This window comes from Pseudorca crassidens, chromosome 2 (assembly GCF_039906515.1).
Source record: "Pseudorca crassidens isolate mPseCra1 chromosome 2, mPseCra1.hap1, whole genome shotgun sequence".
Classification (NCBI taxonomy): domain Eukaryota; kingdom Metazoa; phylum Chordata; class Mammalia; order Artiodactyla; family Delphinidae; genus Pseudorca; species Pseudorca crassidens.
In genome coordinates this window covers 159,219,627-159,247,002 of record NC_090297.1, presented here as the reverse complement: position 1 = coordinate 159,247,002, position 27,376 = coordinate 159,219,627, and the positions used below count along the sequence as shown (strand labels likewise).

Below are 27,376 nucleotides of genomic sequence, written 5' to 3'. Positions count from 1 at the left end.
TTATATTATGTATACTTTTCCACAATAAAAATGTATAGATTAAAAGGATGAATAAATGCATGAATTGAGAAAAAAAAAGTCTATGTTGTTTGTAATGGAGAAATGTTTCAAGGAAATGACATGATCATGAATAAACATGGAAATTAAAAAGAAAAAAGTAAAGTATTAGGTATGATTATTTAGCATGAACTAAATAATGTTAAATTGTGCATATTTTCACTTAAAAGATTAGAAATTAAGTAAGAGTAATACTTAAAGTACTTAATTACCATTAATATATTTTATTCCCTCTAACGTTTATTGCCAAATAAAACAATTAATTGATTCATTGTCATTTTAATTTATCAGTCTATCTCTTGTGAATTTGATTACCATGAGGCATGACAGCATGCTACTAAAAAATCATATCTCAACTCATGAAGACATAAAGAATCCCATAAGAAACTAAAACTCATTTTACGTTTCTCTTCTATACATTATGATTGTAACAGAAGACAGAACTTGAATCTTGAAAGAGGTAAATTTGTAACAGATAAAAGAAAGGACTTATTTATTCACTGGGCTGCACTTTTAGGAAAATCATTAGTCTCAAGTGGTAAAGGATTCAATAAAGGACTAGACAGATTTTTGAAGGATGACTTCAACAAAGATGCTCAAGAAACATCTTTAAAGCATTTTAACGGTCAGCCTCTTTGTGAATAATGAAGTCATAGAAAATACGGAAGAATTCTAAAGAAAGATTTATAATTGTAGAAATCGAGCACAAGTTCAAAATCACTATAATGACTAAACTAAATTTAATGGATAATTAAAATGTATCTAGTTCTAGGCTGTTTAATATAAATTATTCACAGCCCTTAAAAGAGAAATGTAGCATATTATTTTATCTAGGATAATAATAATGTTTCCACCTACTAGGGAAGGTTCATTTGCATTCCATAGCAATTCACTAGGGTCTGCGTTTTCTGGATCGTATATCCATATAATGATAACCTACGAAATAAAATGTGGTTGCATTTCTTGACACTTTGGACAAATTTTTAGTTGTGGCAAAACATAACCAAAAAATGTTTTTATTTGTTTTTAAAATTTTGAATATCTCAGTTTAAAATATCAAAAGTAATACGTGTTGTTTTTAACAAGAGAAACTGTCCAAAGAATTAATAACATCCTCTACACTCCTGAGGTAACTAATGTTAAAACTTTGTACGAATGCTTATATGTCTTTTTCTACACCCACAGACACAGCAGCCTCCCACACACTCATACACTTTTTACAAAAATGAGATTACACTATTCATGTTATTTATAATGTGCTTTTGTCACTTAATACACCATAGCCATTTCAATAGATGTAGATCTAATTCTTTTTATTGTTTTCTTCTTAAATAGACAACTTATTTATTATAAAAATAAATTATATTAAAAATACAGTGAAAATTGTCTCTCCCACCCTGTACTTCATCACTCAGTTCCCACAAGTCTACTACACCCTGCAAGTAACTACTATTGGTAAGTTTTTTTGTATTTCTATAAAATTTTTGTGCATAACCAGTGTTATTTTTCTCCTTTTTATATAAATACTAGTGTGCTAAATGCACTTTTGAACATTATATTCTTCACTTAAAGTTATATCTTAGAGATCTTTAAATATTCTCATTAATCTTTCATATTATTTTACATATTATTACAAATTATGGAGGAACCATAATTTAACAAGTAACCTGCTAATAAATATTTGTTTATATCCTTTGCCATTACAATCAAAGTTATAATGAGCAACTCTGAACATATATTATTTTCCACTTTTGAGTATTCCTAAAAGTGGAATTGTTGAGTCATAGACTATATGAATTTGTAATTTTTGTAGATGCTGCTAAATTGTTCTCCATAGCAGTTGCAACAACATACCTTCTCACCAGCAATGTATGAGATCTCTTCTTTCTACACAGCCTTCCCAACATGATGTGTTGTCTTACATTTTGATATTGTCAGTCGATGGATGAAAAATGGTACGTTGATGCAGTTTTAATCTGCATTTCTTTTATCATGAGAAAGTTTGAGCATCTTTCCATATATTCAAGTTCTATTTCTATTTCCCGTCTGGTGAACTATTTGTTCATTTCCTTTGCTCATTTTCTATCTGGCTTTTAGTCTTTTATTTATTAATTTGTAGAAGTTTTTAACATAAAGAATGTTCTAGATGTTCTATATCTTGATCTGTGTGGTGGTTACATAGACATATATATGTACATATGAAAACTTTATTACTTTTATAATTATGTGGCATTCCTCTTTATCTTATTAAATCTGTTTGCCTTAGATTTTATATTGTCCCTATATATGGCTGCCCTTCCTGCCTCCCTCCATCCCTCCCTCCCTCCCTCCCTTCCTCCTTTTTATATTCCCTTTACCTATATTAATCTTCTCTCAACCTACGTAATTTGAGTTAACAACTAGTATTTACTTTTTGCTATTTTTCTCCATGCTATGCATTTGCAGAGATAAACACAAATACATGCGTACATATATTTTTAAAAAGAGGCATCTTAAGACATTCTTTTTTTTAAACAAAATTGGATCACATTATACACACTTCCCACATTCTCCCTTTTTTTCACTCAAGTATATATCATTGAAATTCCCCAGTCAACTCTTATAATGCCTGAACAATATTCTATGATGTGCTTATACTATAATTTACAGATCAATGGCTCTAATAATGGAGATTTACTGTGGCTCCAGTTTTGTTTTGTTTTGTTTTGTTTTGCTACCACTATTACAATGCTGCAAAATATAGGTCCTTTTCCATACAGCTGTATATACTAGAGGTTTTATTTCTGTGGAGTAGATTCCCAGGAGTGGGATTTTAGATCCAAATGGTATATATATTTTTAATTTCAATAGATGTTTCCATATTCCTATCCAAATATGTGAATAAGGCTCTAACTCCTCACACTTTCCACCAGCAATGTTTGAGTGTACCCTTTTGCCCAGATCCCCTCTAGCAATAGTTATTTTCCCTTGTTCAAGTTTTACTACTGTGATGAGTGTGACATTTCATTGTTAATTTGAATTTTCTTGAGATGAAGTGAAGTTCAGCATCTTTTCATGTTTGTTAGATTTGCTTTTGTGTACATAGCTTTTTTACATTCTTCTATTGGAACTTACCATATTCTTATCATTTGTAAGAGCTCTTTGTTTTGTTTGGACTTTAGGTATACAGACACATTATTAGAATAATCACAAACCTCAGTCCATGACACACTATCGTTATTGGCATGACCCTCTTTTATGCAATTATTTAAATTGTAAATTAGTAAAATGAAAACCAGGAACCCACCATCCAACTCGAGACCTAGAACCTTACAAATATCTTTCATTTACTTATATATTCCTCCCTTTTCAGGTTCCCTGTTTCTGCCCAGAGGTACTCACCTTCCTGAATTCTGTGTTGGTTTTTCATTAATATAATGATAGTTTTTTGAACTTGATCAGCCCACACATAACCCCCTAGGGGCTGCTTTCATTTTTCTTTCAAGATTATGTAACTAGGATTTATTCATGTTACTGCTCATAACTGAGCTCATTCATTTTCATTACTATTTAAAATTCCATTATGTGAAAATACCACAATTTTTCCATTTTTATGTTAATGGGCATTTGGATTCCTTCTGTTTGGGATGGATGAATTTTATGAGCAATTCTACTATGAGCATTTTTGTTTCTGTTTTATTGGAGTATAGTTGCTTTACACTTCTGTGTCAGTTTCTGCTGTACAGCAAAGTGAATCAGATATATATATATATATATATATATATATATATATATATATATATATATATATATATATATCCCCTCTTTTTTGGACTTCCTTCCCACTTAGGTCACCACAGAGCACCAAGTAGAGTTCCCTGCACTATACAGTAGGTTCTCATTAGTTATCTATTTTATACATAGTAGTGTATATATGTCAATCCCAAACTCCCAATTCATCCCACCACCCAGCATTTTTGAAAATGTCTATTCAGGCATGAGTGCAAGATTTTCTCTTGAGTATATACTTAGGAGTAGAATTGCTAAGTATATACTTAGAGTATATACTTATACTCCTGAGTATAAGTTGCCGAGTATGTGTAAGATAATGTAGAATCATTTTTCAAAGTTTACATCCCTCCATCTCTTTTCAACACTAGGGATATTAGCTGTGTACTGTCATCTATGTTGTAAAATGTTTTCATAACTATTTGTTGTATAAGTTGACTTTGTTTATGGCACTTCTGTGATAAAGTTTTCAATTTTCACATTTTCATTTATGACTACTTTTTATTCATAGATTCTGGTTTCCAGTCTTGAATAAGATTTCCCTTGATTCCATATAGTACAGCTTCAAGATTCTCCTGCCAACCATCCAGGGTTTTCTGTTTTACATTTGTCTTCTATGCCAAGGGATTTATTTTTTTTTTTGTATGTGGTGTAAGCAAGGATTCTACTTTTGTTTTCTTCCAAGAAGACAGCTTATTTTACTACATTATTCCATATAAATTTTAAGATATTTTTTCAATCAAAAATTGGACTCTGGTGTCCAGTTAGAAACTTTAAAAAACAGATCTTTTTTAAGCCATTTGACAAAATTTCAGTGTGGTTCTTGAAACAGGTTCTGTGTCTTCTTATATTTATTCTTAAGTATTTCATAGTCTGTATTGCTATCATGAATTTATAATATTGTACACTTCTTTTCCTTAATTTATTACTTACATTATTATGTTCAATACAATATTAAATAATAATGGTGATTATGAGCACATTTGTCCAGTTCCTGATTTTAATTGAATTTGAAATATCTCATAATTTATAACAATTATTGTTAGTTATTTGGGAAGTAAATTTTTTTTTTAGAATTAAGTAGTTTCCTTCTAAACTTGTTTTGCTTAGTGTTTTTATTAGAAATGGTTGTTGAATATTTAAATTTTTTTACATCTTTATTGGACTATAATTGCTTTACAATGTTGTGTTAGTTTGCACTGTATAACAGAGTAAATGAGCTATATGTATACATATATCCCCATATCCCCTCCCTCTTAAGCCTCCCTCCCACCCTCCCTATCCCACCCCTCTAGGTGGTCACAAAGCATGGAGCTGATTTCCCTGTGCTATGCAGCTGCTTCCCATTAGCTATCTATTTTACATTTGGTTGTGTATATATGTCCATGCTACTCACTTCGTCCCAGCTTCCCCAACACCCCCTCCACTTGTCATCAAGTCCATTCTCTACGTCTACATCTTTATTCCTATCCTGCCCCTAGGTTCATCAGAACCATTATTTTTTCTTTACATTCCCTATATATGTGTTAGCATATGGTATTTGTTTTACTCTTTCTGACTTACTTCACTCTGGATGACAGGCTCTAGGTCCATCCACCTCACTACAAATAACTCAATTTCATTTCTTTTTATGGCTGAGTAATATTCCATTGCATATATGTGCCACATCTTCTTTATCCATTCATCTGTCGATGGACACTTAGGTTGCTTCCATGTCCTGGCTATTGTAAATAGTGCGGCAGTGAACATTATGGTACACATCTCTTTTTGAATGATGGTTTTCTCAGGGTATATGCCCAGTAGTGGGATTGCTGGGTCGTATGGTAGTTCTATTTTTAGTAGGTTCCTATTTTAAGGAACCTCCATACTGTTCTCTATAGCAGCTGTATCAATTTACATTCCCACCAACAGTGCAAGAGTGTTCCCTTTTCTCCACACCCTCTCCAGCAGTTTTTGTTTGTAGATTTTTTGATGATAGCCACTCTGAACCATGTGACGTGATACCTTATTGTGTTTTTTTTGGGAGGGGGTACACGGGCCTCTCACTGTTGTGGCCTCTCCCGTTGCAAAGCACAGGCTCCGGACGCGCAGGGTCAGCGGCCATGGCTCACGGGCCCAGCCGCTCCGCAGCACTTGGGATCCTCCCAGACCGGGGCACGAACCCGTGTCCCCGGCATCGGCAGGTGGACTCTCAACAACTGCACCATGAGGGAAGCCCCTCATTGTGGTTTTGACTTGCATTTCTCTAATGATTAGTGATGTTGAGCATCCTTTCATGTGTTTGTTGACAATCTGTATATCTACTTTGGAGAAATGTCTATTTAGGTCTTCCACCCATTTTTGGATTGGGTTTTTTATTTGATATTGAGCTGCTTGTATATTTGGAGATTCTTTTGTCACTTGTTTCATTTGCAAATATTTTCTCCCATTCTGAGGGTTGTCTTTTTGTATTGTTTATGGCTTCCTTTGCTGTGCAAAAGTTTTAAGTTTCATTAGGTCCCATTTGTTTATTTTTGCTTTTATTTCCATTACTCTAGGAGGTGGGTCAAAAGGATCTTGCTGTGATTTATTTCATAGAGTGCTGCCTATGTTTTCCTCTACAAGTTTTATAGTGTCTGGCCTTACTTTTATGTCTTTAATCCATTTTGAGTTTATTTTTGTGTATCGTGTTAGGAAGTGTTCTAATTTCATTCTTTTACATGTAGCTGACCAGTTTTCGCATCTCCACTTATTGAAGAGGTTTTCTTTTCTCCATTGTATATTCTTGCCTCATTTAACAAAGATAAAGTGACCATATGTGCATGCGTTTATCTCTGGGTTTCTATCCTGTTCCATTGATCTATATTTCTGTTTTTGTGCCAGTACTATACTGTCTTGATTACTGTAGCTTTGTAGTATAGTCTGAAGTCAGGGAGCCTGATTCTTCCAGCTCCATTTTCTTTCTCAAAATTGCTTTGGCTGTTTGGGGTCTTTTGTGTTTCCATACAAATTGTGAAATTTTTTATTCTTGTTCTGTGAAAAATGCCATTGGTAGTTTGATAGGGATTGCATTGAATCTGTAGATTGCTTTGTGTAGTACAGTCATTTTCACAATGTTTATTCTTCCAATTCAAGAACATGGAATATCTCTCCATCTATTTGTATCATCTTTGATTTCTTTCATCAGTGTCTTATAGTTTTCTGCATACAGGTCTTTTGTCTCCTTTGGTAGGTTTATTCCTAGGTATTTTATTCTTTTTGTTGCAGTGGTAACTGGGATTGTTTCCTAATTTCTCTTTCAGATTTTTCGTTGTTAGTGTATAGGAATGCAAGAGATTTTTGTACATTAATTTTGTATCCTGCTACTTTACCAGATTCATTGATTAGCTCTAGTAGTTTTCTGGTTGCATTTTTAGGATTTTCTATGTACACTATCATGTCATCTGCAAACAGTGACAATTTTACTTATTCTTTTATGATTTGGATTCCTTTTATTTCTTGTTCTTCTCTGACTGCCGTGACTAGAATTTGCAAAACTATGTTGAATAATAGTGGTGAGACTGGGCAACCTTGTCTGTTTCCTGATCTTAGAGGAAATGCTTTCAGTTTTTTACCATTGAGTATGATGCTTGCTGTGGGTTTGTCATATATGGCCTTTATTATGTTGAGGCAGGTTCCCTCAATGCCCACTTTCGGGAGAGTTTTTATCATAAATACATGTTGAATTCTGTTGAAAGCTTTTTCTATATCTATTGAGATTATCATTTGGTTTTTATCCTTTAATTTGTTAATATGGTGTATCACATTGATTGACTTGCGTATATAGAAGAATCATTGCATTCCTGGGATAAACCCCACTTGATCATGGTGTATGATCCTTTTAATGTGCTGCTGGATTCTGTTTTCTGGTATTTTGTTGAGGATTTATTCATCTATGTTCATCAGTGATATTAGCCTGTAGTTTTCTTTCTTTGTGACATCTTTGTCTGGTGTTGGTATCAGGGTGATGGTGGCCTCGTAGAACGAGTTTGGGAGTATTCTTCCCTCCACTATATTTTGGAAGAGCTTGAGAAGGAAAGGTGTTAGCTCTTCTCTAAATGTTTGCTAGAATTCACCTGTGAAGCCATCTGGTCCTGGGCTCTTCTTTGTTGGAAGATTTTTAAGCACAGTTTCAGTGCTAGTGATTGGTCTGTTCATATTTTCTATTTCTTCCTGGTTCAGTCTTGGAAGGTTGTAGTTTTCTAAGAATTTGTCCATTTCTTCCAGGTTGTCCATTTTATTGGCATAGAGTTGCTTGTAGTAGTGTCTCATGATCCTTTGTATTTCTGTAGTGTCAGTTGTTACTTCTACTTTTTCATTTCTAATTCTGTTGATTTGAATCTTCTCCCTTTTTTTCTTCATGAGCCTAGCTAATGGTTTATCAATTTTGGTTATCTTCTCAAAGAACGAACTTTTAGTTTTATTGATCTTTGCTATTACTTCTTCATCTCTTTTTCATTTATTTCTGATCTGATCTTTATGATTTCTTTCCTTCTGCTAACTTTGGGTGTTTTTTTTTGTTGTTCTCCTTTCTCTAATTGCTTTACATTAAGGTTAGGTTGTTTATTTGAGATTTTTCTTGTTTCTTGAGATAAGATTGCATTGCAATAAACTTCCCTCTTAGAATTGCTTTTGCTGCATCCCATAGATTTTGGGTCATCATGTTTTCAGTGTCATTTGTTTTTAAGTATTTTTGGATTTCCTCTTTGATTTCTTCAGTGATCTCGTGGTTATTTAGTAGCATATTGTTTAGCCTCTATGTATTTGTATATTTTACAGTTTTTTTTTCTGTAATTGATATCTAGTCTCATAGCCTTGTGGTCAGAAAAGATACTTGATACAATTTCAATTTTCTGTAATTTACCTAGGCGTGATTTGTGACTCAAGATATGATCTATCCTGGAGAATGTTCCATGTGCACTTGAGAAGTGTATTCTGTTGTTTTTGGATGGAATGTCCTATAAATATTAATTAAGCCCATCTGGTCTAATGTGCCATTTAAAGCTTGTGTTTCCTTATTTATTTTCTGTTTGGACGATCTGTCCATTGGTGTAAGTGATGTGTTAAAGACCCCTACTATTATTGTGGTACTGTCAATTTCCCCTCATATGGCTGTTAGCATTTGCCTTATGTATTGAGGTGCTCCTATGTTGGGTGCATAAATATTTACAATTGGTGTATCTTCCTCTTGGATTGATCCTTTGATCATTATGTAGTTTCCTTCATTGTCTATTGTAATAGTCTTTATTTTAAAATCTATTTTGTCTGATATGAGTTTTGCTACTCCAGCTTTCTTTTGATTTCCATTTGCATGCAATATCTTTTTCCATCCCCTCACTTTCAGTCTGTATGTGTCCCTAGGTCTGAAGTGGGTCTCATGTAGACAGCATATATATGGGTCTTGTTTTTGTATCCATTCAGCCAGTCTATGTCTTTTGGTTGGAGCATGTAATCCATTTACATTTAAGGTAGTTATCGATATGTATGTTCCTATTACTATTTTTTAAATTGTTTTGGGTTTGTTTTTGTAGGTCTGTTTCTTCTCGTGTTTCCTGCCTAGAGAAGTTTCTTTAGCATTTGTTGTAAAGCTGGTTTTGAATTGTCTTAACTTTTGCTTGTCTGTAAAGCTTTTGATTTCTCCATTGAATCTGAATGAGATCCTTGATGGCTAGAGTAATCTTCGTTTCAGGTTTTTCCCTTTCCTCATTTTAAATATGTCCTGTCACTCTCTCTCGGCTTGCAGAGTTTCTGCTGAAAGATCAGCTGTTAACCTTATGGGGATTCCCTTGTATGTTATTTGTTGGCTTTTCATTGCTGCTTTTTAATATTTTTCTTTGTATTTAATTTTTGATCGTTTGATTAATAGGTGTCTTGGTTTGTTTTTCCTTGGATTTATCCTGTATGGGACTCTGTTCACTTCCTGGACTTGATTGACTATTTCCTTTCCCATGGTAGGAAAGTTTTCAACTATAATCTCTTCAAATATTGTCTCAGTCCCTTTCTTTTTCTCTTCCTCTTCTGGGACCCCTATAATTTGAATGTTGGTGCGTTTAGTGTTGTCCTGGAGGTTTCTAAGATTCTCTTCAATTCTTTTCATTGTTTTTTCTTTATTCTGCTCCTCGGTAGTCATTTCCACCATTTTGTCTTCCAGCTCACTTATCCATTCTTCTCCCTCAGTTATTCTGGTATGGATTCCTTGAATAGTATTTTTAATTTCATTATTGTGTTGTTCATCATTGTTTGCTCTGTAGTTCTTCTAGGTCCTTGTTAAACATTTCTTGTATTTTCTCCATTCTATTTCTGAGATTTTGGATCATCTTTTCTATCATTACTCTGAATTATTTTTCAGGTAGACTGCCTATTTCCTCTTCATTCGTTTGGTCTGGTGGGTTTTTACCTTGCTCCTTCATCTGCTACATATTTCTCTGTCTTCTCATTTTTTTAACTTACTGTGTTTGGGGTCTCCTTTGCACAGGCTGCATGTTCATATTTCATCGATGCTTTTCCATCTTTTCATTTTTATATTCTGCATTCTGCATGATTCCCATTCCAAATCACTAATTCTGCAATTATCTCAACTGTATGTAGTCTTTTATTTAACCTGAATTTTTGTTTTTAGATGCCTATTTTTTCATCTTAAGACATACATATAGGATATTTTCAATGATGTACAATTATGCATAATCCTCATTCTTGTTTTCTTTGTTTTTATCCCTTCTTTTATCTTTGTGACCATTTAAAATATGGATTTAATCATCTTTCAGATGGTTCTCATCTTTAGTTTTGAAAAGTATGAACTTTCTCCAAATGTGTGAGAAGGTTTATGTGTGTGTCTATTCCAGGCAGTTTTGTATTTTTTTTGTGGTCTATAGCTTTTATTTTGAGATTATTTTCAGAGGGTTTGTTTTCTATGAGAGTCCTATACACCCTTGGTTATGAAATGGATTTTATAATCACCTCTGCCTGCGCCCTATGTGTTTCACTGCTTGTATTTTTGTGTTTACTACTCGGCTCTAGGTTCCTCAACCTCTTGAGAGATGTTTAACTTGGGCATCCACCTGAAACTCTGTGAAGGTAACTCCTTGTCCATTTATGGCCCCCAAAAGGATGTATCATTTATTTGAAATTACTCTAAGACAGTGAGTGAAGCCTTACTAGTTCTCATTTTACAGACTTTTCATAAATCCTAGCTTCATGTAGGGAGATTAGTTTCAGCTCCTCCCTCTCCCATAGGTTGGAGGCTTCATTTTCTATTCCCACACAAATGTTAAAACATCACCCTTTGTCTACTAGGGCTTATATTCTGTCTAATTATCTTACTTCTGAATTCATTCTTCTCTAACTCTGGATTTTAGTTCTTTAGTTACTTCTGACAACTAGGAAATTCCTTTACTTGCTTTTAAATTCTATACACATGTGTACCAATATTAATGTAAAAGTCTACACTAGTATTATACATACGTATTTTGTAAAGGCATTTCTGTATGTTTTGAGTGAGATGGAGGCTATTCTGCATTATTTGGGTCTGTAATAGGTATTCTACTTTTAGAAGTTTCTCTCTATTTTCTGTCTTAAAATTCCTTATCCACGGATAATACTCTTTCTTCCTTTTTTTCACTGTTATAGTTATAGACTTAATAAATAATCCTATAATGCCAACTGGGACTGGGATATGGATACATATGAACACATGAGCTCATTCAGCCATCTTGATTCAATATAGGAAGTTTATTTCTTCTTATTATTTTTCTGCCTCTTCTTTCCACTAAATCACTATGTTGAGAAAATGAAAATATTTATAGAGCTTAAGTTTCCAAATATTACCACCTTATTTCAATTTTCAAATTTTTGAATATATCTCTCTGTCATACTTCTAATCAGCCTCCAATCCAGATGTCAAAATTTTTGGATCTCAAAACCCCTTCATAGGCTTAAAAATTATTGAGAATCCCACAGAGCTGTTGTTTTATGTGGGTTAGCTCTATTAATATTTATTACCATATAACAAATTAAAATTGAGAATATTTAAAGATATTTATTAATTTATTTTAAAATTTATGATAGACCTATTACATATTAACATTAACTAACATATTTTTATGAAAAAAATAATTATTTTCCAAGATAAAAAATAGTAAGAAGATTGGTTGTTTTACATTGTAAATTCTCTTTAATATCTGCCTTAATAGAAGAGAGCTGGCTTATCATCTGTGCTCCTACATTCAAGCTGTTGGTATATGTTATTTTGGTGGAAGTATATGGGGGGAAATCTATCCTCACACAGATATGTAGCTGGAAAAGCGTAGACCTCGTGGACCTTCTAAAAAGGTCTGTGAAGACCAGGGGATCTTAGTCTATAACTTGAGTAACCACTTCTCTAAGCGAATTTTATTGAAAATTCATTTAGAAAATTCCTCTTCTAGTAAATATGGAAGATATGATGGAAATAATATATAGTATAATATATGAGAGATATACAAAAACTTCAAAAAGATTTACCTGGGTTAAATTGTTAGTGAAATTTCTGTTGGGAAAAAGAGAAATCATATTTTAGTAAACAGCATGTTAAATATTAGTTTGAATATTCTACTTTTAACATACATGTTTATAAATCTTTGAATATTCTCTTTATATTCCATCACAGATACATAAATGATTAAATGCTAAATGTTAAAAAAAACTCATGTCAATAATTAAATATAATTATTGATCCTCATGTGTTGTCAACAAAAGGCTGAAGGGCACGAATCTATATACTTTCTTAATAGTACTGTAAGCTCACATAGCCAAAGTTGCATGATTAATCTTCTTTAAAAATTTGACATGATCAATGCACATTAAAAAGTCTATAGAGTTTAGGGACTTCCCTGATGGTCCAGTGGTTTAGACTCCGTGTTTCCAATGCAGGGGGTGCAGGTTCAATCCCTGGTCAGGGAACTAAAATCCTGCATGCCACACAGCATGGTCCCCCCAAAAAAGAATTCTACAGAGTTTACATGTTTTAATTTATGTCAAAACCAAATTTATCAATTAGCACTGCAAATGCTTCATTTTTCAGCCTTTCAGTGTAAATTTTCTGAAAGGAGCAACATTCACTTGTATGTTTAGTTATATGTTTTTTAGAAAGTAATTATTGTCACTTTAAAGATATCTGTATTTTTTAAATCATATAATCTCTAAAAGTCAATGACTCAGGACTGTGTTTTCATTTGTGCATAGTGTTTAATACATTATTAGGTAAAAACAAAATGAAGATGTTTGGGGAATCAGTAAATGTGCATGCAGTGAGTTTCTGAGACCGCATAATGAAAATAATATTTTGTATGTTCAATCTGTTATATGAGAAAGCCACTGAAAATAAGTACTATAAATCCTGACAGGCAAATGTGCCCAAAGTTCAGAAAGTATGAAGTTTATCAAAAAAATCCCCTGCCAGTACACAGGCACCTAAAACTAACCCCTGCAGCTGAGCATGTGTACAGTACTGGCTTGGGCCACCAGTGCTGCCTGCTTTGGTCCCTAGCTACTGGACCTGGAAGCACTGCTAAGGACTATCACAGCCCTTGCAGTCATCCTGGTCACCCTGCAGCATTTGGTAAACACAATGCAATTCTTGATGTTTTGGACCCCAGTGGCCTGCGCTGATGAAACATGCCCCACTGGATCCAGAGCCACTACTTGCCCCTGCACATGGCCCCCCACACCACTAGACCTGCAGTCACAGCACGCTCCAGCATGCACAACCACAGGTGAAGGTCTTTTCTTAATGAAGTCAGTCTGTGACAACTGGAAGTGGTGACTTCAAATGTGCAGACACCTACACAGGCTACCGGGTCCATGAAGAATCAGGGAAACATGACACCACTTAAGGAACATAGTAAACTCCAGCAATGGCCCCTAAGGAAATAGATATATATACACGAATAGCCTGATAAAGAATTCAAAATAGGGTTCTAAAGATGCTCAGAGAGCTATGAGAGAAAAAAGACAAGCAATTTAATGAAATTAGAAAAACAATACTAGAACAAAATGAGAAGTTCAACAAAGAGGTAGAAAACATAAGGAAGAAACAAATTGTGGCCCTAAGGAATACAATGACTGCAGTGAAGAATTTATAAGAGAGCTTCAACAGCAGACTGGAACAAGCAGAAGAAATAATCAGTGAACTCAAAGACAGATCTTTTGAAATTATCTAGTCAGAAGAGCAAAAAGAATAAAAAGGAATGACAAAAGCCTATGAGATTTATAGGACACCATTAAGAGAAACAATCTATGCATCATTGGAGTCCCATAAGGAAACGATGGGGAGAAAGAGGCAGAGGCTTATTAAAAATGTGTAATAGCTGAGAGTTTCCCAAACCTGGGGAGAGATTTGACATCAAAGTTCATGAAGCTAATAGGTCATCCCAAGATTTCAATCTCAAATGATCTTTTCCAAGATCATTAAGATGGAACTGTATAAAATTAAAGACAAAAAAGAAAATTTTAAAAGCAGCAAGAGAAAAAAATCCTCTCAAAAAGGAAAACCCCATAAGGCTAACAGTGGATTTCTAGGAAAAACTTTGCAGGCCAGGGGAGAGTAGGCCAGGGAAGATATATTCAAAGTGCTGCAAGAAAAATAAATTGTCAGTAAAGAACACTTTACCCAGGTAATTTGTCCTTCAAAATGAATGCAAGATAAAGCTTTTCCCAAACAAATAAAAGCTGAGGAAGTTCATCATCACAAGATCTGTCTCACAAGAAATGCTGAAAAGTTCTTAAAGCTGAAATGAAAGGCCTTTAATTAGTAAAATGAAAACATATGAAAATATCCAACACACTGTTAAAGGCAAGTACATAGTCAGATTCGGAATATGTTAATATTTTAATAAGGTGATGTGTTAACCACTTACCTCTAGCATAAATGTTAAAGGGCAAAATGTATTAAAAACAGTTATGGCAACAATAATTTGTCAGTAGAAACAGAATATAAAGAGATGTAAATTGTGACATCAAAAACATAAAATATGGAGGGATAGTAAAAGGGTAGAGGTTTTGTATGCAATAGAATATAAGTAGTTATTAGCTTGAAATAATCTGCTATAGATTTTGGAGAGGGATCAAGATAACAGAGTAGGAGGATGTGGAGCTCACCTTCCCTCACAAACACATCAAAAATACATCTACATGTGGAACAAGTCTCATTGAAAACTGGCAGAAGATCTCCTAACAACCAAAACTGCAAGAAAGATCTCCACATAACTGGGTAGGACAGAAAAAAGAAGCACATCAGGTCAGGACCGGCACCCATGGAAGGTATCTGTAAGGAAGAGAAGGTCCTCACTGGCTGTCCTAGGGAGCCCACTTACCTGCTGGGAAATCTACTGAGACAGACAGAAGGACTGGAGAAGCCTAGACTCTGCTCGCAAGGAGTGCACACATGCTGGCTTGCTAACAATCAAGGAGGAGAGAGAGACTTGCACTGGTGGCTGCTGCCTTGCAGCACTTCCCAGTCTGAAGGGGCAAACACCCTTGCCCTGCTCTCCGTACACCACTGCCTGGTGCAAACTCTAGCAAAGATTCATTCTACCTATGCAGAGACAGATGGGACACCTTGGGTATGATCTGGGCAGAACCGCAGAGATCACCGTCAGCACACACATGGGAGCAGCAGATCAAACCTGGCAGATGTCAGTGGGCACACTGGGTGATGTCACAAGAATACAGAGTGGACAAGCACTGAATCTTGGGAAGACAGGCCCTGGCAGAGGACTCTAGCTAAGCAGAGACAACTGAAGAACATGGGGTATGACTAGGGGGAGCCTCAGAGCCCATTATCAGCATGTGTGCACAGTGGTGGTGAGTCCAGATGTAGCAGACACTGTCAGTGTGCACACAGGGCTGCACCACAAGAACGTGGGGCTAGGCTCTAAATCTCGGATGGACAGGCCCTGGACAGGAGTATACAGCAAGGAGCCAGTCAGAGTGCCGTGGTTCCATCCACTCCACACCACAGCTTAGCACCAAATCTGGCAGCCCTGCTCCCAGGCAGCAACACAGCCACCTCATTTAGAAAAGTAAAGACAAAAACCACATAATCATCTCAATAGACACAGAGAAAGCATTTGACAAAATTCAACATCCAAGATAAAAACTCTCACCAAAGTGGGTATATGTGGAACATATCTCAATATAATAAAAGCCATTTATGACAAACCGACAGCCAACATAATGCTCAATGCTGAAAAGCTGAAACCCTTCCCACTAAAATCTGCAACAAGACAAGGATCCCCGCACTCACCATTTCTCTTCAACATAGTATTGGATGTCCTACCCACAGCAATCAGACAAGAGACATAAATAAAAGATATCCAAATTGGAAGGGAAGAAGTAAAACTGTCACTATCTGCAGATGACATGATACTCTATATAGAGAATACTAAAGTCTCCACACAAAAACTATTAGAACTAATAAATGAATTCAGCAAGGTAGCAGGATAAAATATTAATATATAGAAATCTGTTGCATTTTTATACTAACAATGAAATATCAGACAGAGAAAGTGAAAAAACAGTCCTGTTGAAAAATCTCATTCAAAAAAATAGGAACAAACTTAACAAAGGAGGTGAAAAATCTATGCATTGAAAACTATAAAACACCGCAGTGGTTGAGAGTCCGCCTGCCAATGCAGGGGACACGGGTTTGTGCCCCGGTCCGGGAAGATCCCACATGCCGCGGAGTGGCTAGGCCTGTGAGCCATGGCCGCTGAGCCTGTGCATCCGGAGCCTATGCTCTGCAATGGGAGAGGCCACAACAGTGAGAGGCCCGCATACCGCAAAAACAAAACAAAACAAAACAAAAACAAAAAAACACTGATAAAGTAAATTGAAGGTAATTCAAAGAAATGGAAAGACAGCCCATGCTCTTGGATGGGAAGAGTTAATATTGTTAAAATGGCCATACTACCCAAAGCAATCTACAGATTTAGTGCAATCCCTATCAAAATACCCATAACATTTTTTCACAGAACTAGAACAAATAATCCTAAAACTTATATGGAACTACAAAAGACCCAGAATTGCCAAAGTAATTCTGAGGAAAAAGAACCAAGCTGGAGGCATAACCCTCAGACTTCAGACTATCCTACAAAGCTACATAATCAAAACATGTGGTATTGGCACAAAAACAGATGTGTAGATCAATGGATCAGAACAGAGATCTCAGAAACAAACCCACACACCTATGGTCAAATAATCTGTAACAAAGGAGGCAAGAATATATAATGGTGAAAAGGCAGTTTCTTCAACAAGTGGTATTGGGAAAGCTGGACAGCTACATGTAAATCAACGAAATTAGAACACTCCCTCACACCATATTAAAAAATACCTGAAAATAGTTTAAAGACCTAAATATAAAATAGTACATCATAAAACTCCTAGAAGAGAACATAGGTAGAACATTCTCTACATAAATTGTACCAATGTTTTCTTAGATCAGTCTCCCAAGGCAAAAGAAATAAAAGCAAAAATAAACAAATGGGACCCAATTAAACTTAAAAGCTATTGCACAGCAAAGGAAACCATCAACAAAATGAAAAGACAACCTATGGAAAGGGAGAAATATCTGCAAATGATGCAACTGAGAAAGGGTTAATATCCAAAATATACAAGTGGTTCATACAACTCAATATAATAAAAACAAACAACCCAATCAAAAATTGGGCAAAATACCTCTAAATAGACATTTCTCCAAAGAAGACATAGAGATGGCCAACAGGCACATAAAAGAGGCTGAATGCTGCTAATTATTAAAAGAAATGCAAATCAAAACCACAATGAAGTATCACCCTACACTGGTCAGAATGGCTATCATCAAAAGCCTACAGTTAATAAATGCTGGAGAGGGTGTGGAGAAAAGGTAACCCTCCTAAATTGTTGGTAGGAATACAAATTGGTGCAGCCACTATAGAAAACAATAAGGAAGTTCCTTGAAAAAACAAAAACAGAGCTACCATATGATCCAGCTATCCCACTCCTGGGTATATATCCAGAAATGACAAAAACTCTAATTTGATACATGCACCCCAATGTTCATAGCAGCACTATTTACAATAGCCAATACATGGAAGCAACCTAAATGTCCACCAACAGAGGAATGGATAAAGAAGATGTGGTACATATATACAATGGAATATCACTCAGACAAAAAGAATGAATTATTGCCATTTGCCACAATAATGGATGGACCTAGAGAATATTACACTTAGTGAAGTAAGTCAGAGAAAGACAAATATTATATTCCACTTATATATGGAATCTATATACAAAACAGAAACTAACTCACAAACATAGAAAATAAACGTATGGTTACCAAAGGGGAATGGGAAGCAGGTATAAATTAGGAGTGTGGGATTAACATATACAAACTACTTTGCATAAAATAGATAAGTAACAAGGATTTACTGTATAGCACAGGGAACTATATTCAAAATCTACTAATAACCTATAATGGAAAATAATCTGAAAAAAATATATGTACATAAAACTAAATCATTTTGTTGTACACCTGAAACTAACACAATATTGTGTATCAACTATATTTCAATAAAAAAAGAAAAGACAATCTGTTATATCTATAAGATGTTTCAACCACACACACACCAGTTATAGTAGATACATACAAGATGAATAGAAGGGAGTAAAAGAATACCATTATGGAAAATCATCAATTCACAAAAGAACAGCAAGAGAGGAAGAAAGGAACAAAGGGATACAAAAGAGCCAGAATATAATTAATAAAGCAGCATTAACAAGTCCTTATCTTAAAAAAATTACTTTAAATGTAAATGGATAAAATTCTCCAATCAAAAGGCATACAGTGGCTGCATGGATAAAAAAAAAACAAGACCCAACTATATGCTGCCTATAAAAGACTCACCTCAGCTTCAAGGACATATATAGGCTCAAAGTGAAGGGATGGTAAAACATATTCCAGGTAAATGAAAGCCAAAAAAAGAGCGAGGATAGCTATACTTATATCAGGAAAAATAGACTTTAAGTAAAAAAGTGTAACAAGAGACAAAGAAATTCAATATATAATGATAAAAACCAATTATTCAAGAGGAAATAACAGTTGTAAATATATATGCACTCAACATCAGAGCACCTAATATACTAAGCAAAACTAACAGATCTAAAAGGAGAAATACACAACAATATAATAATAGTAGAGGATTCCATTTTCAACAATGGATAGATCATCTAGACAGAAAATCAATAAAGGAATGTTGTACTTGAACTATACTTTACACCAAATGGGCCTAAAGAACATTCCATCCAACAGCAGAATGCACAGTCTTCTCAAGCACACATGGAACATTCTTCAGGATAGATCAAATGTGAGGTAAAAACAAGTCTTAGCAAATTTTAAAAGATTGAAATCATACCAAGTATCTTTTCTGATTTTTCTTCATCTTTTCATACCATGGTATTAAACTAGATCAATAACAGAGGGAATACTAGAAAATTCACAAATATGTGTAAATTAAACAACACACTTCTGAACAACCAATGGGTCAAAGATGAAATAAAAAAGGAAAATCAAAAAATATCTTAAAACAATGAAAATAAAAACACAACATAACAAAACTTATGGGATGGAGCAATAAAAGTTCAAGTCAAGAAGGGATATTTATAGTGATAAATGCCCACACTCAGAAAAAAGAAAGACCTCAAATAAACAATATAACTTTATACCTGAAGAAAATAGAAAAAAAAAAGAAAGAAACTAAATTCAAAATTAGCAAAGGAGAGGAAATAACAGTGAAATAGAACAGAAATAAAAGAGACCAAAAAAAGAATAAAACTAAGAATTTTTTTAAAAGATAAACAAAATTGGCAAAACTTTAGCTAGACTACCTACGAAAAAAGAAGACTCAAATTACTGAAATCAGAAATGAAAATGAGAAAATCACTACCAATTCTACAGAAATTTTTAAAGAAATCATAAAAGACTACTATGAACAATTAGGCCAAAATATTGGACAATCTAGTAGAAATGGATAAATTCCTAAAAATATATGACCTACCAAGAATAAATCATGAAGAAGCAGAGTATCAGACAAACCAATTATGAGTCAGAAGCTTGAATTAGTAAGCAAAAATCTCCCAACAAAGAAAAAGCCCAGTATTTGATGGCTTCATTGGTGAATTCTACCAAGCATTTAAGGAAGAATTGATACCAATTCTTTCCAAACTCTTCCAAAAAACTGAAGAGGAGTGGATATTTCAAAACTCTTTTTGCAAGTGCAGCATTACTCCAATATCAAAACCAGATAAGGGCACTACAAGAAAAGAAAACTACAGGCCAACATCCCTGATGAATACAGATCCAAAAATTCTCAGTGACATACTAGCAAACCAAATTCAACAGCATATTAAAAGGATCATACACAATGATCAAGTGAGATTTGTCCCTGGAATGCAATATAGGAAAATAAATCAATGTGATAACCACATTAATAGACTGAAAGACAAAAATCATTTGATCTTCTCAATATATGCAGAAAAAGCATTTGACAAAATACATTATCCTTGATTGATAAAAACCCTCAACAAATTGGATATAGAAGGAACATACTTCATCATAATAAAGGCAAGATATGACACACCACAGCTAACATCTACTCAGTCATGAAAGGTTGAAAGCTTTTCCTTTAAGGTCAGGAACAAGACAAGGGCACTCATTCTCACCATTTCTATTCAACATAATAACTGAAGTCCTAGAGAAAGCAATCAGGCAAGAAAAAGAAAAATAAGGCATCTGAATTGGAAAGAAAGAAATAAAATTGTCTCTGTTTGTTGATGATATAATCTTGTATATAGAAAATCCTAAAGAGTCCACCCCAAAATTGTTAGAACTAATCAATAAATTCAGGAAAGTTGCAGCATACAAAATCAACATGCAGAAATCAGTTGCATTTCTATATACTAATGATAAACTATCTGAAAAAGAAATAAAGAAAGCAACAATAGCAACACAAATAATAAAGTACAGGAATAAATTTAACCATGGAAGTGAAATATCTATATACCAAAAATTATAAGACATTGATGAAAGAAACTGAGGAACACTTAAATAAATGGAAAAATATCCCATGTTCATGGATTGGAAGAGTTAATATTGTTAAAATGTTCATACTACCCAAAATCTTATATAGAGTCAATGAAATTCATATCAAATATCCAAAGGAATTTTCACAGGAATAGAAGAAACAATTCTGAAATACATATGGAGCCCCAAAGACCCCAAAGAGTCAAAGCAATCTTGAGAAAGAAAGCCAGAGGCATCACATTTCCTGATTTCAAAGTACAATACAAATCTATAGTAATCAAAACGGTATGGTACTGGCATTAAAATAGATACATGGAGCAATGGAACAGAATAAGGGCACAGAATTAAACCCTCACAAATATGGTCAACTAATGTTTGACAAGGGCACCAAGAACAGGATATGGGCAAAGAAGAGATAGTGTTGGAAAAACTGGATATCCATATGCAAAACAATGAAACTGGACCCTTACCTTATACCACTCAAAAGATCAACTCAAGGACTTCCCTGGTAGTGTAGTGGTTAAGAATCTGCCTGCCAATGCAGGGGACAAGGGTTCGAGCCCCGGTCTGGGAAGATCCCACATGCCACGGAGCAACTAAGCCCATGCGTCACAACTACTGAGCCTGCACTCTAGAGCCTGCAAGCCACAACTACTGAGCCCATGTGTCACAACTACTGAAGCCCACACACCTAGAGCCCGTGCTCCACAACAAGAGAAGCCACTGCAATGAGAAGCCCACACACCACAACAGAGTAGCCCCCACTCGCCACAACTAAAGAAAGCCCGCGCACAGCAACAAAGATCCAACACAGCCAAAAATAAATAAATTTAAAAAAAATCAACTCAAAATGGACTGAGAACTTAAATATTATACCCGAAACTGTGAAACTCCTAGAAGAAAACATAGGGAAGAATCTCTCTGATATCAGGCTTAGTAATGAGTTTTTGGATATGACATCAAAAGCATAAGCAACAGAAGTAAAAATCAAAAAGTAAGAATACATTAAACTAAAATGTTTCTGCACAGCAAAGGAAGCAGATGAGTAAGTTTTAGGGATCTAATGTACAGCATGGTGACTATAGTTAACAATAATGTATAATAAAAAGAAAGACAGAGAAGATACTGGTATTAGGTTAGTGAAGGAATGAGAGAGTTTTAAGAAGAAATAAGTGATACCCAGCATTAAATGTGGTACAGAAATCAAACAGTAAAAGGACTAAAAAAATCCCATTAAACGTTCAGTAACGTTGCCAAAGCAGTTTAAGTGGATAGACAGATAGTAGGCAGAGAGTACTGGGATAGACTGATGAAGCAGAACATTGTTACAGTGAATTTGAAAAAGATGATAATTTGAGCATGACCCCTTGGATCCTTCTCCCTTCCTTTTCTGTATTCTAACCCTAGGGGAGAGAGAGAATAAAGCAAGAGAGTTTAGATGCTAATACAGTACCTGATCCATGAATTCTCTTCCCTCGGGTCAGAATTCTGGTTTGTGGGAAGAGTCAATAGGTTAGGAAAGCCCAGGGAAGAGAGGCAATGCTCAGCAGGGCCTTGTACTTGAGGTTTAATGCTTTGCAGTCTCTGTCTTGAAATTCTTTTTTTTTTTTCCCCCCGGTTTGTGGGCCTCTCACTGTTGTGGCGTCTCCTGCTGTGGAGCGCATGGCTCACGGGCCCAGCCGCTCTGCGGCATGTGGGATCCTCCCGGACCTGGGCACGAACCCGTGTCCCCTGCATCGACAGGCGGACTCTCAACCACTGCGCCACCAGGGAAGCCCTGTCTTGAAATTCTTAATAAATGTATCTTTGAACTTGTGGTTTGTACGTGAAGTATGATAGGAAAATGAAGCATGCACTTGGAGGTTTGGCTCATGCAGTACTGTCTCCTATTACTTATCTTTCCCATGGGACAGGCTCTTGGCCACCCACTCATTACACCCTGGCACCTTGGGTCCTGCCTGGCCTTTCCCTTCTCACTCCTTGTCCTGAAAACTAGTTCTGGGCTCAGGTATGAGGAGGGTCAGCATAGGGTGTTTAAGTCCTGTGACATCTTGAAGTAAGGCATGCCAGCAATTGTCCTCCCCGAACCCCAGCTAGCAAAATTATGGTGTGGCTGATGGAGGCCTCATCTAGGCAGGTACCAAGGGTGTCACACCCACCCCCAATCCAGGTACCAAGGGTGTCACAGTGCAGAGGTTGCAATATCCTTGAGGGTTGCCTATCAGCTATGGGTTGAGGTGGTAGGTCCACTGTAAGGGAAGATGTCTGGTTTGACTTCTTCAGACCCCACCCCTGGTTGAAGTATTATATGTCAGTCCAATGACTGTTGAGAGGGAAAATTGAGCAGCTCATGGGCTGCACACACGCTAAACCTGGTGACTATATGAGTTTGTACTTGACCCAAGAGTATTCTCATGTCCAAGGGAGCATGACATTATATTCCAAATAAAAAGTGCCATGACGGGTAGAGAGTAACTACAGAAGAAAGGAAAAGCTTTATATTTAATACTTTTAATGGTATTTTTCCCTTGGCTTTTGAACCAGAGGCCCTCCATATTCATTTTGTACTGCACCCAACAGATTACACAGCCAGTTATGGATGCAATAATGCAGAAATGGTAGAATATAGTATACAATGGTACTTTCCTCTAGATAGTAGGATTTTAGTAATTAAAAAAATTTAAACACAGATGATGAGAGAACTAGAAAACTGAAAGAAACATTTGAAAAAATAGTCTAGAATGAGTCATGGGAAATAAAAAGATAGGAAATGTGAAAAGATTTGAAGCATCGGGAAGGACAGAATGAAATGGTGGCATGTTTCTATTATGGAAATTTAAAAAGAAAGAAGAAAGAGAATGAGAGAAAACCAGGATTTGAAAAGATAGTAACTGAATTTTCAGAATTTATGAAAGGCTTTAATCGTCAGATTCAGGAACTATAATAAATCAAAAGTAGGATAAATATAAAGAAACTTACAATAGCAAAGTTTGTATAGCTCAATAGGTAAGGTTGAACTTCTTAAAACAGCTACAGAGAAAATAATGATTACCTAGAGAAGGAAAATCCATTAGACAGAGAGCAGACTTCTCAACTGCAATAGCAGAAGCCAGAAGTCAATGAAAAATAATTCTAAGGCCTTGAAAATCAAAGGTTAAAGATACATGAACATATTAATATAAGACAGAACATAAGTTGAAAAGCATTACAAGTGAGAAACAAGGTCACTACAAACAAAGTCTCAATTCTTCAAAAAATCTTAATAATTCTAAAGTTATATGCACTAAAAGATAAAATAAAAAGCAAAAATTTACATACCTACAAGGAAAAGTGACGTATCTACCATCATAGTGGGAAATTTTAGCCAATATCAAGTCAACAATGAGCCAAATAAGTACACAAGACTTTGAACAGTACACTTAACACACCTGATCTACTGGACATAAATAGCATACTTCATCCAACAATAGGAAAATATATTTTCTTTAGGTACACACGAGACATTTATAAAATTTGACTACATGCTAAGCCAAAGATTTGATTCTAACGCTTTTGTGATCACAATACAATTAGGTTAGAATTCAAAAACAAAACAATAATTTAAAAGGCTCATGTCTGTAAATTTAAAAATGCATTTCTAAACAACTCATTGCTCAAACAAATTGTAGCAGTTACTAAACAATTATTTATGAGCAATAATGAAAAATTACAATTATGAGATATTCCACTATTTGTTGATGCAGCTATAGAGGTACTTAGAAGAAATTTTATTTCCTTAAACACATACATTCGAAAAAAAAGGAAGTTTTAAGCCTAGTAGGCTATATAACTAATTCAAAAACTTTAGAAAAACAAACTCAAAAAAAGAAATAATGTAAAAAACAAATTGAGATAAAATAGACAACAATACAAAAGCTCAATAAAGCCAAAAGATGGTTCTTTGAAAAGACTAATAAAATAGAAATATCTCTAGGAAGAAGAACAAGGAAATAGAAGGAAGGCACAAATAAAAATATTAGAAATGATAAAAGAGAGGCATACCTACTATTACTTCAGTGATTAAACAAATATAAGAGGATATTATGGACAACTTTATGACATTAAAATTGATACTAAAATTGCTAACTGAAGACATGGATGAATTCCTGGAAATAAAATACTACAAAAATGGATTTTATAAGAATTAGAATTCCAAAATAGGATTTTAACCATTAAAGAAATTGAGTTAATAGTTATAAAATTTCCCCCCCACACACTCAAAAAATCCAGGTCCAGGTAGATTTCTATGCAAGTTTCCATCAAATATTCAAGGAACATATATTTCCAATCTTATACAAAATCTCTCAGAGAACAGAAAAGAACTCATCCTAACTTACATGATGAGTCTAGCATAGCCTTGATATCAAAAGAGGAAAAGGATAGTACAAGGGGAGTAAAACCACAGGCCAATCTCACTCATGTATATTCGCACACACAAAAAATTAAATAATATTAGCAAATGGAATCTATCAATGTATATGAAAGTTAATTCATCAAGACCAAGTTGGCTTATTCCAGAAACACAAGGTTAGTTTAATATGGATATATTAATAACTATTATCCATCAGATTAACATAGTAAAAGAGAAAAACCGTATGAACTTTTATGTGGAAGAGAAAAAAACTTTGAATAAATTTCAGCACCAATTCATAAAAAAATCCACAGCCACCTTGGAATAAAAGGGAACTTCCTTAACCAGGCAAAGTTTAACTCATAACCTGTAACAAATATTATACAACTAGTGAAATGATGAGAGTCTTCCTTTTAAGATCAGGAATAAAATAAGGAGACCTGCTATCACCCTTCTAAGAAACATTGTATTTGATGTTCTAGACATGCAGTAAGAATAAAAGGAATGGAAGCCATACTTATCAGAAAGAAAAACAAAATCATCATTATTTGCAAGTAATCTGATTTTTTTTAATTCCAAGAGAATATATAAATAAATTATCACAATATAAGAGTTTAGCAATGTTGCTGAATGCAAAAATCAACATTCAAAAGTAAATTGTATTCTATACAACAGGAATAACTGGTTAGAAATTGTAATTTAAAATTTTTGACTATTTATAATAGCAAAAAAAAAAAAAAAGAGTACCTAGGAATAAGTCTAATAAAAATGTCCTGGAACCTTTATTAAAAATTACAAAATCTTATTGGCAGACATGTAAAAAGACCTAAGTAAATGGAGAGTTATATATTATTCAGGAGTAGAAAGACACCCCAAATTGATTAAAATATTTAGACAAATTATAAAAATCCCAGCTAAGGTTTTTGTAGAATTTGACAAACCAATTCCAAAAATTTATAGGAAGAAAAAATAGGTCCATGATACAGCTAAGAAATTCCTGAAGGACGACAAGAGCTGGGGTCAGGGTGGGGTGGGTATTTGTACTATCACTTCTCAAGATTTAAAAAATAAAGTTATAGTAATACAGATAATGCAGCATCTGTTCAAGTATAGACAAATATATCAGCTAATCCATTTGTGGTTAACTAAAGCTAAATACTCTTAAAACACATTAATTACTTTTCTTTTGCATTACTTACATAACCTTGCTTCTTGGTAAGGCTCTGGGAGAGTGGCAGTAATTCAGAGAAGAATGGGTAAATGTGTACTCCTGGTGGGGCTTGCTGAAATCTAGCTATCAGGACTTTCAGTTCAAAGGTTACACATAAACTACAGAGCCATCTGACTTAAAGGGACCATGTAAACCAGGACAGTGAAATTATCGGCAACAATTATGCTTTACCGAAGACACAAGTATTCTGATAGGTTCTGTTTGGGTCATATGGCCATCCTCACCTAATTGCTGTGGCCAATGAAATGTGGGGTTGTGGAGGTAGTACCACATAAATCACATGAAATTAATAATTTCACCACAGAATAGGGGAGGGATGGTTCCCTCAAAGGAAGGGATATTAAGTACATAAAAAGAATTAGGTACATTACAGTCATCTGGAGAGCAGGGACCACATAAGACAGTTCTTTTTATCCTACACGGTATTTAGGATATGCTTGGACTATGATACTAAAAACAAAACAAAACAAAACAAAACTCTGACTCATTGATGCATTTTACTTATTGATTTTATAATGCAATTAACTTTTTTTTCTTGTACCAGTTTTTCCTTCTTAGTTATATTCATTCACCATCATGTTAAAAAGAGTTTGAAGAGCTATCTAAGAAAACGAGAGTACTTTTGGAATATAATGTATACAATGGAAACCAAAGAAGCCTGTAATCTGAAAAACCAGAGTCAATTTCCAATGCTATCTTTTAGTAGCTGCATATTTTTTCCAAATTATTTAACCTATCCAAGCTTACATTTCCTCATTTATAATAAAGATAGTAATACTTACATTTAACTGGTAATTATGAAAACTGACATAGCTAATTT

The 27,376-nt window shown here is 34.6% G+C and overlaps 1 protein-coding gene across 1 annotated transcript in view; it reads right to left on the bottom strand.

Annotated features, from left to right (window-relative positions):
• CATSPERE (catsper channel auxiliary subunit epsilon) overlaps window positions 1–27,376 on the bottom strand; it is a 259,066-nt gene that overhangs the window by 185,895 nt on the left and 45,795 nt on the right. Inside the window, exons 7-8 of the mRNA XM_067729520.1 lie at window positions 12,343–12,367; window positions 916–993 (exon numbers count right to left, since the gene is read on the bottom strand). Of these exons, the coding sequence (XP_067585621.1) occupies window positions 916–993; window positions 12,343–12,367 (103 nt within the window). The remainder of the gene's footprint in view (window positions 1–915; window positions 994–12,342; window positions 12,368–27,376) is intronic.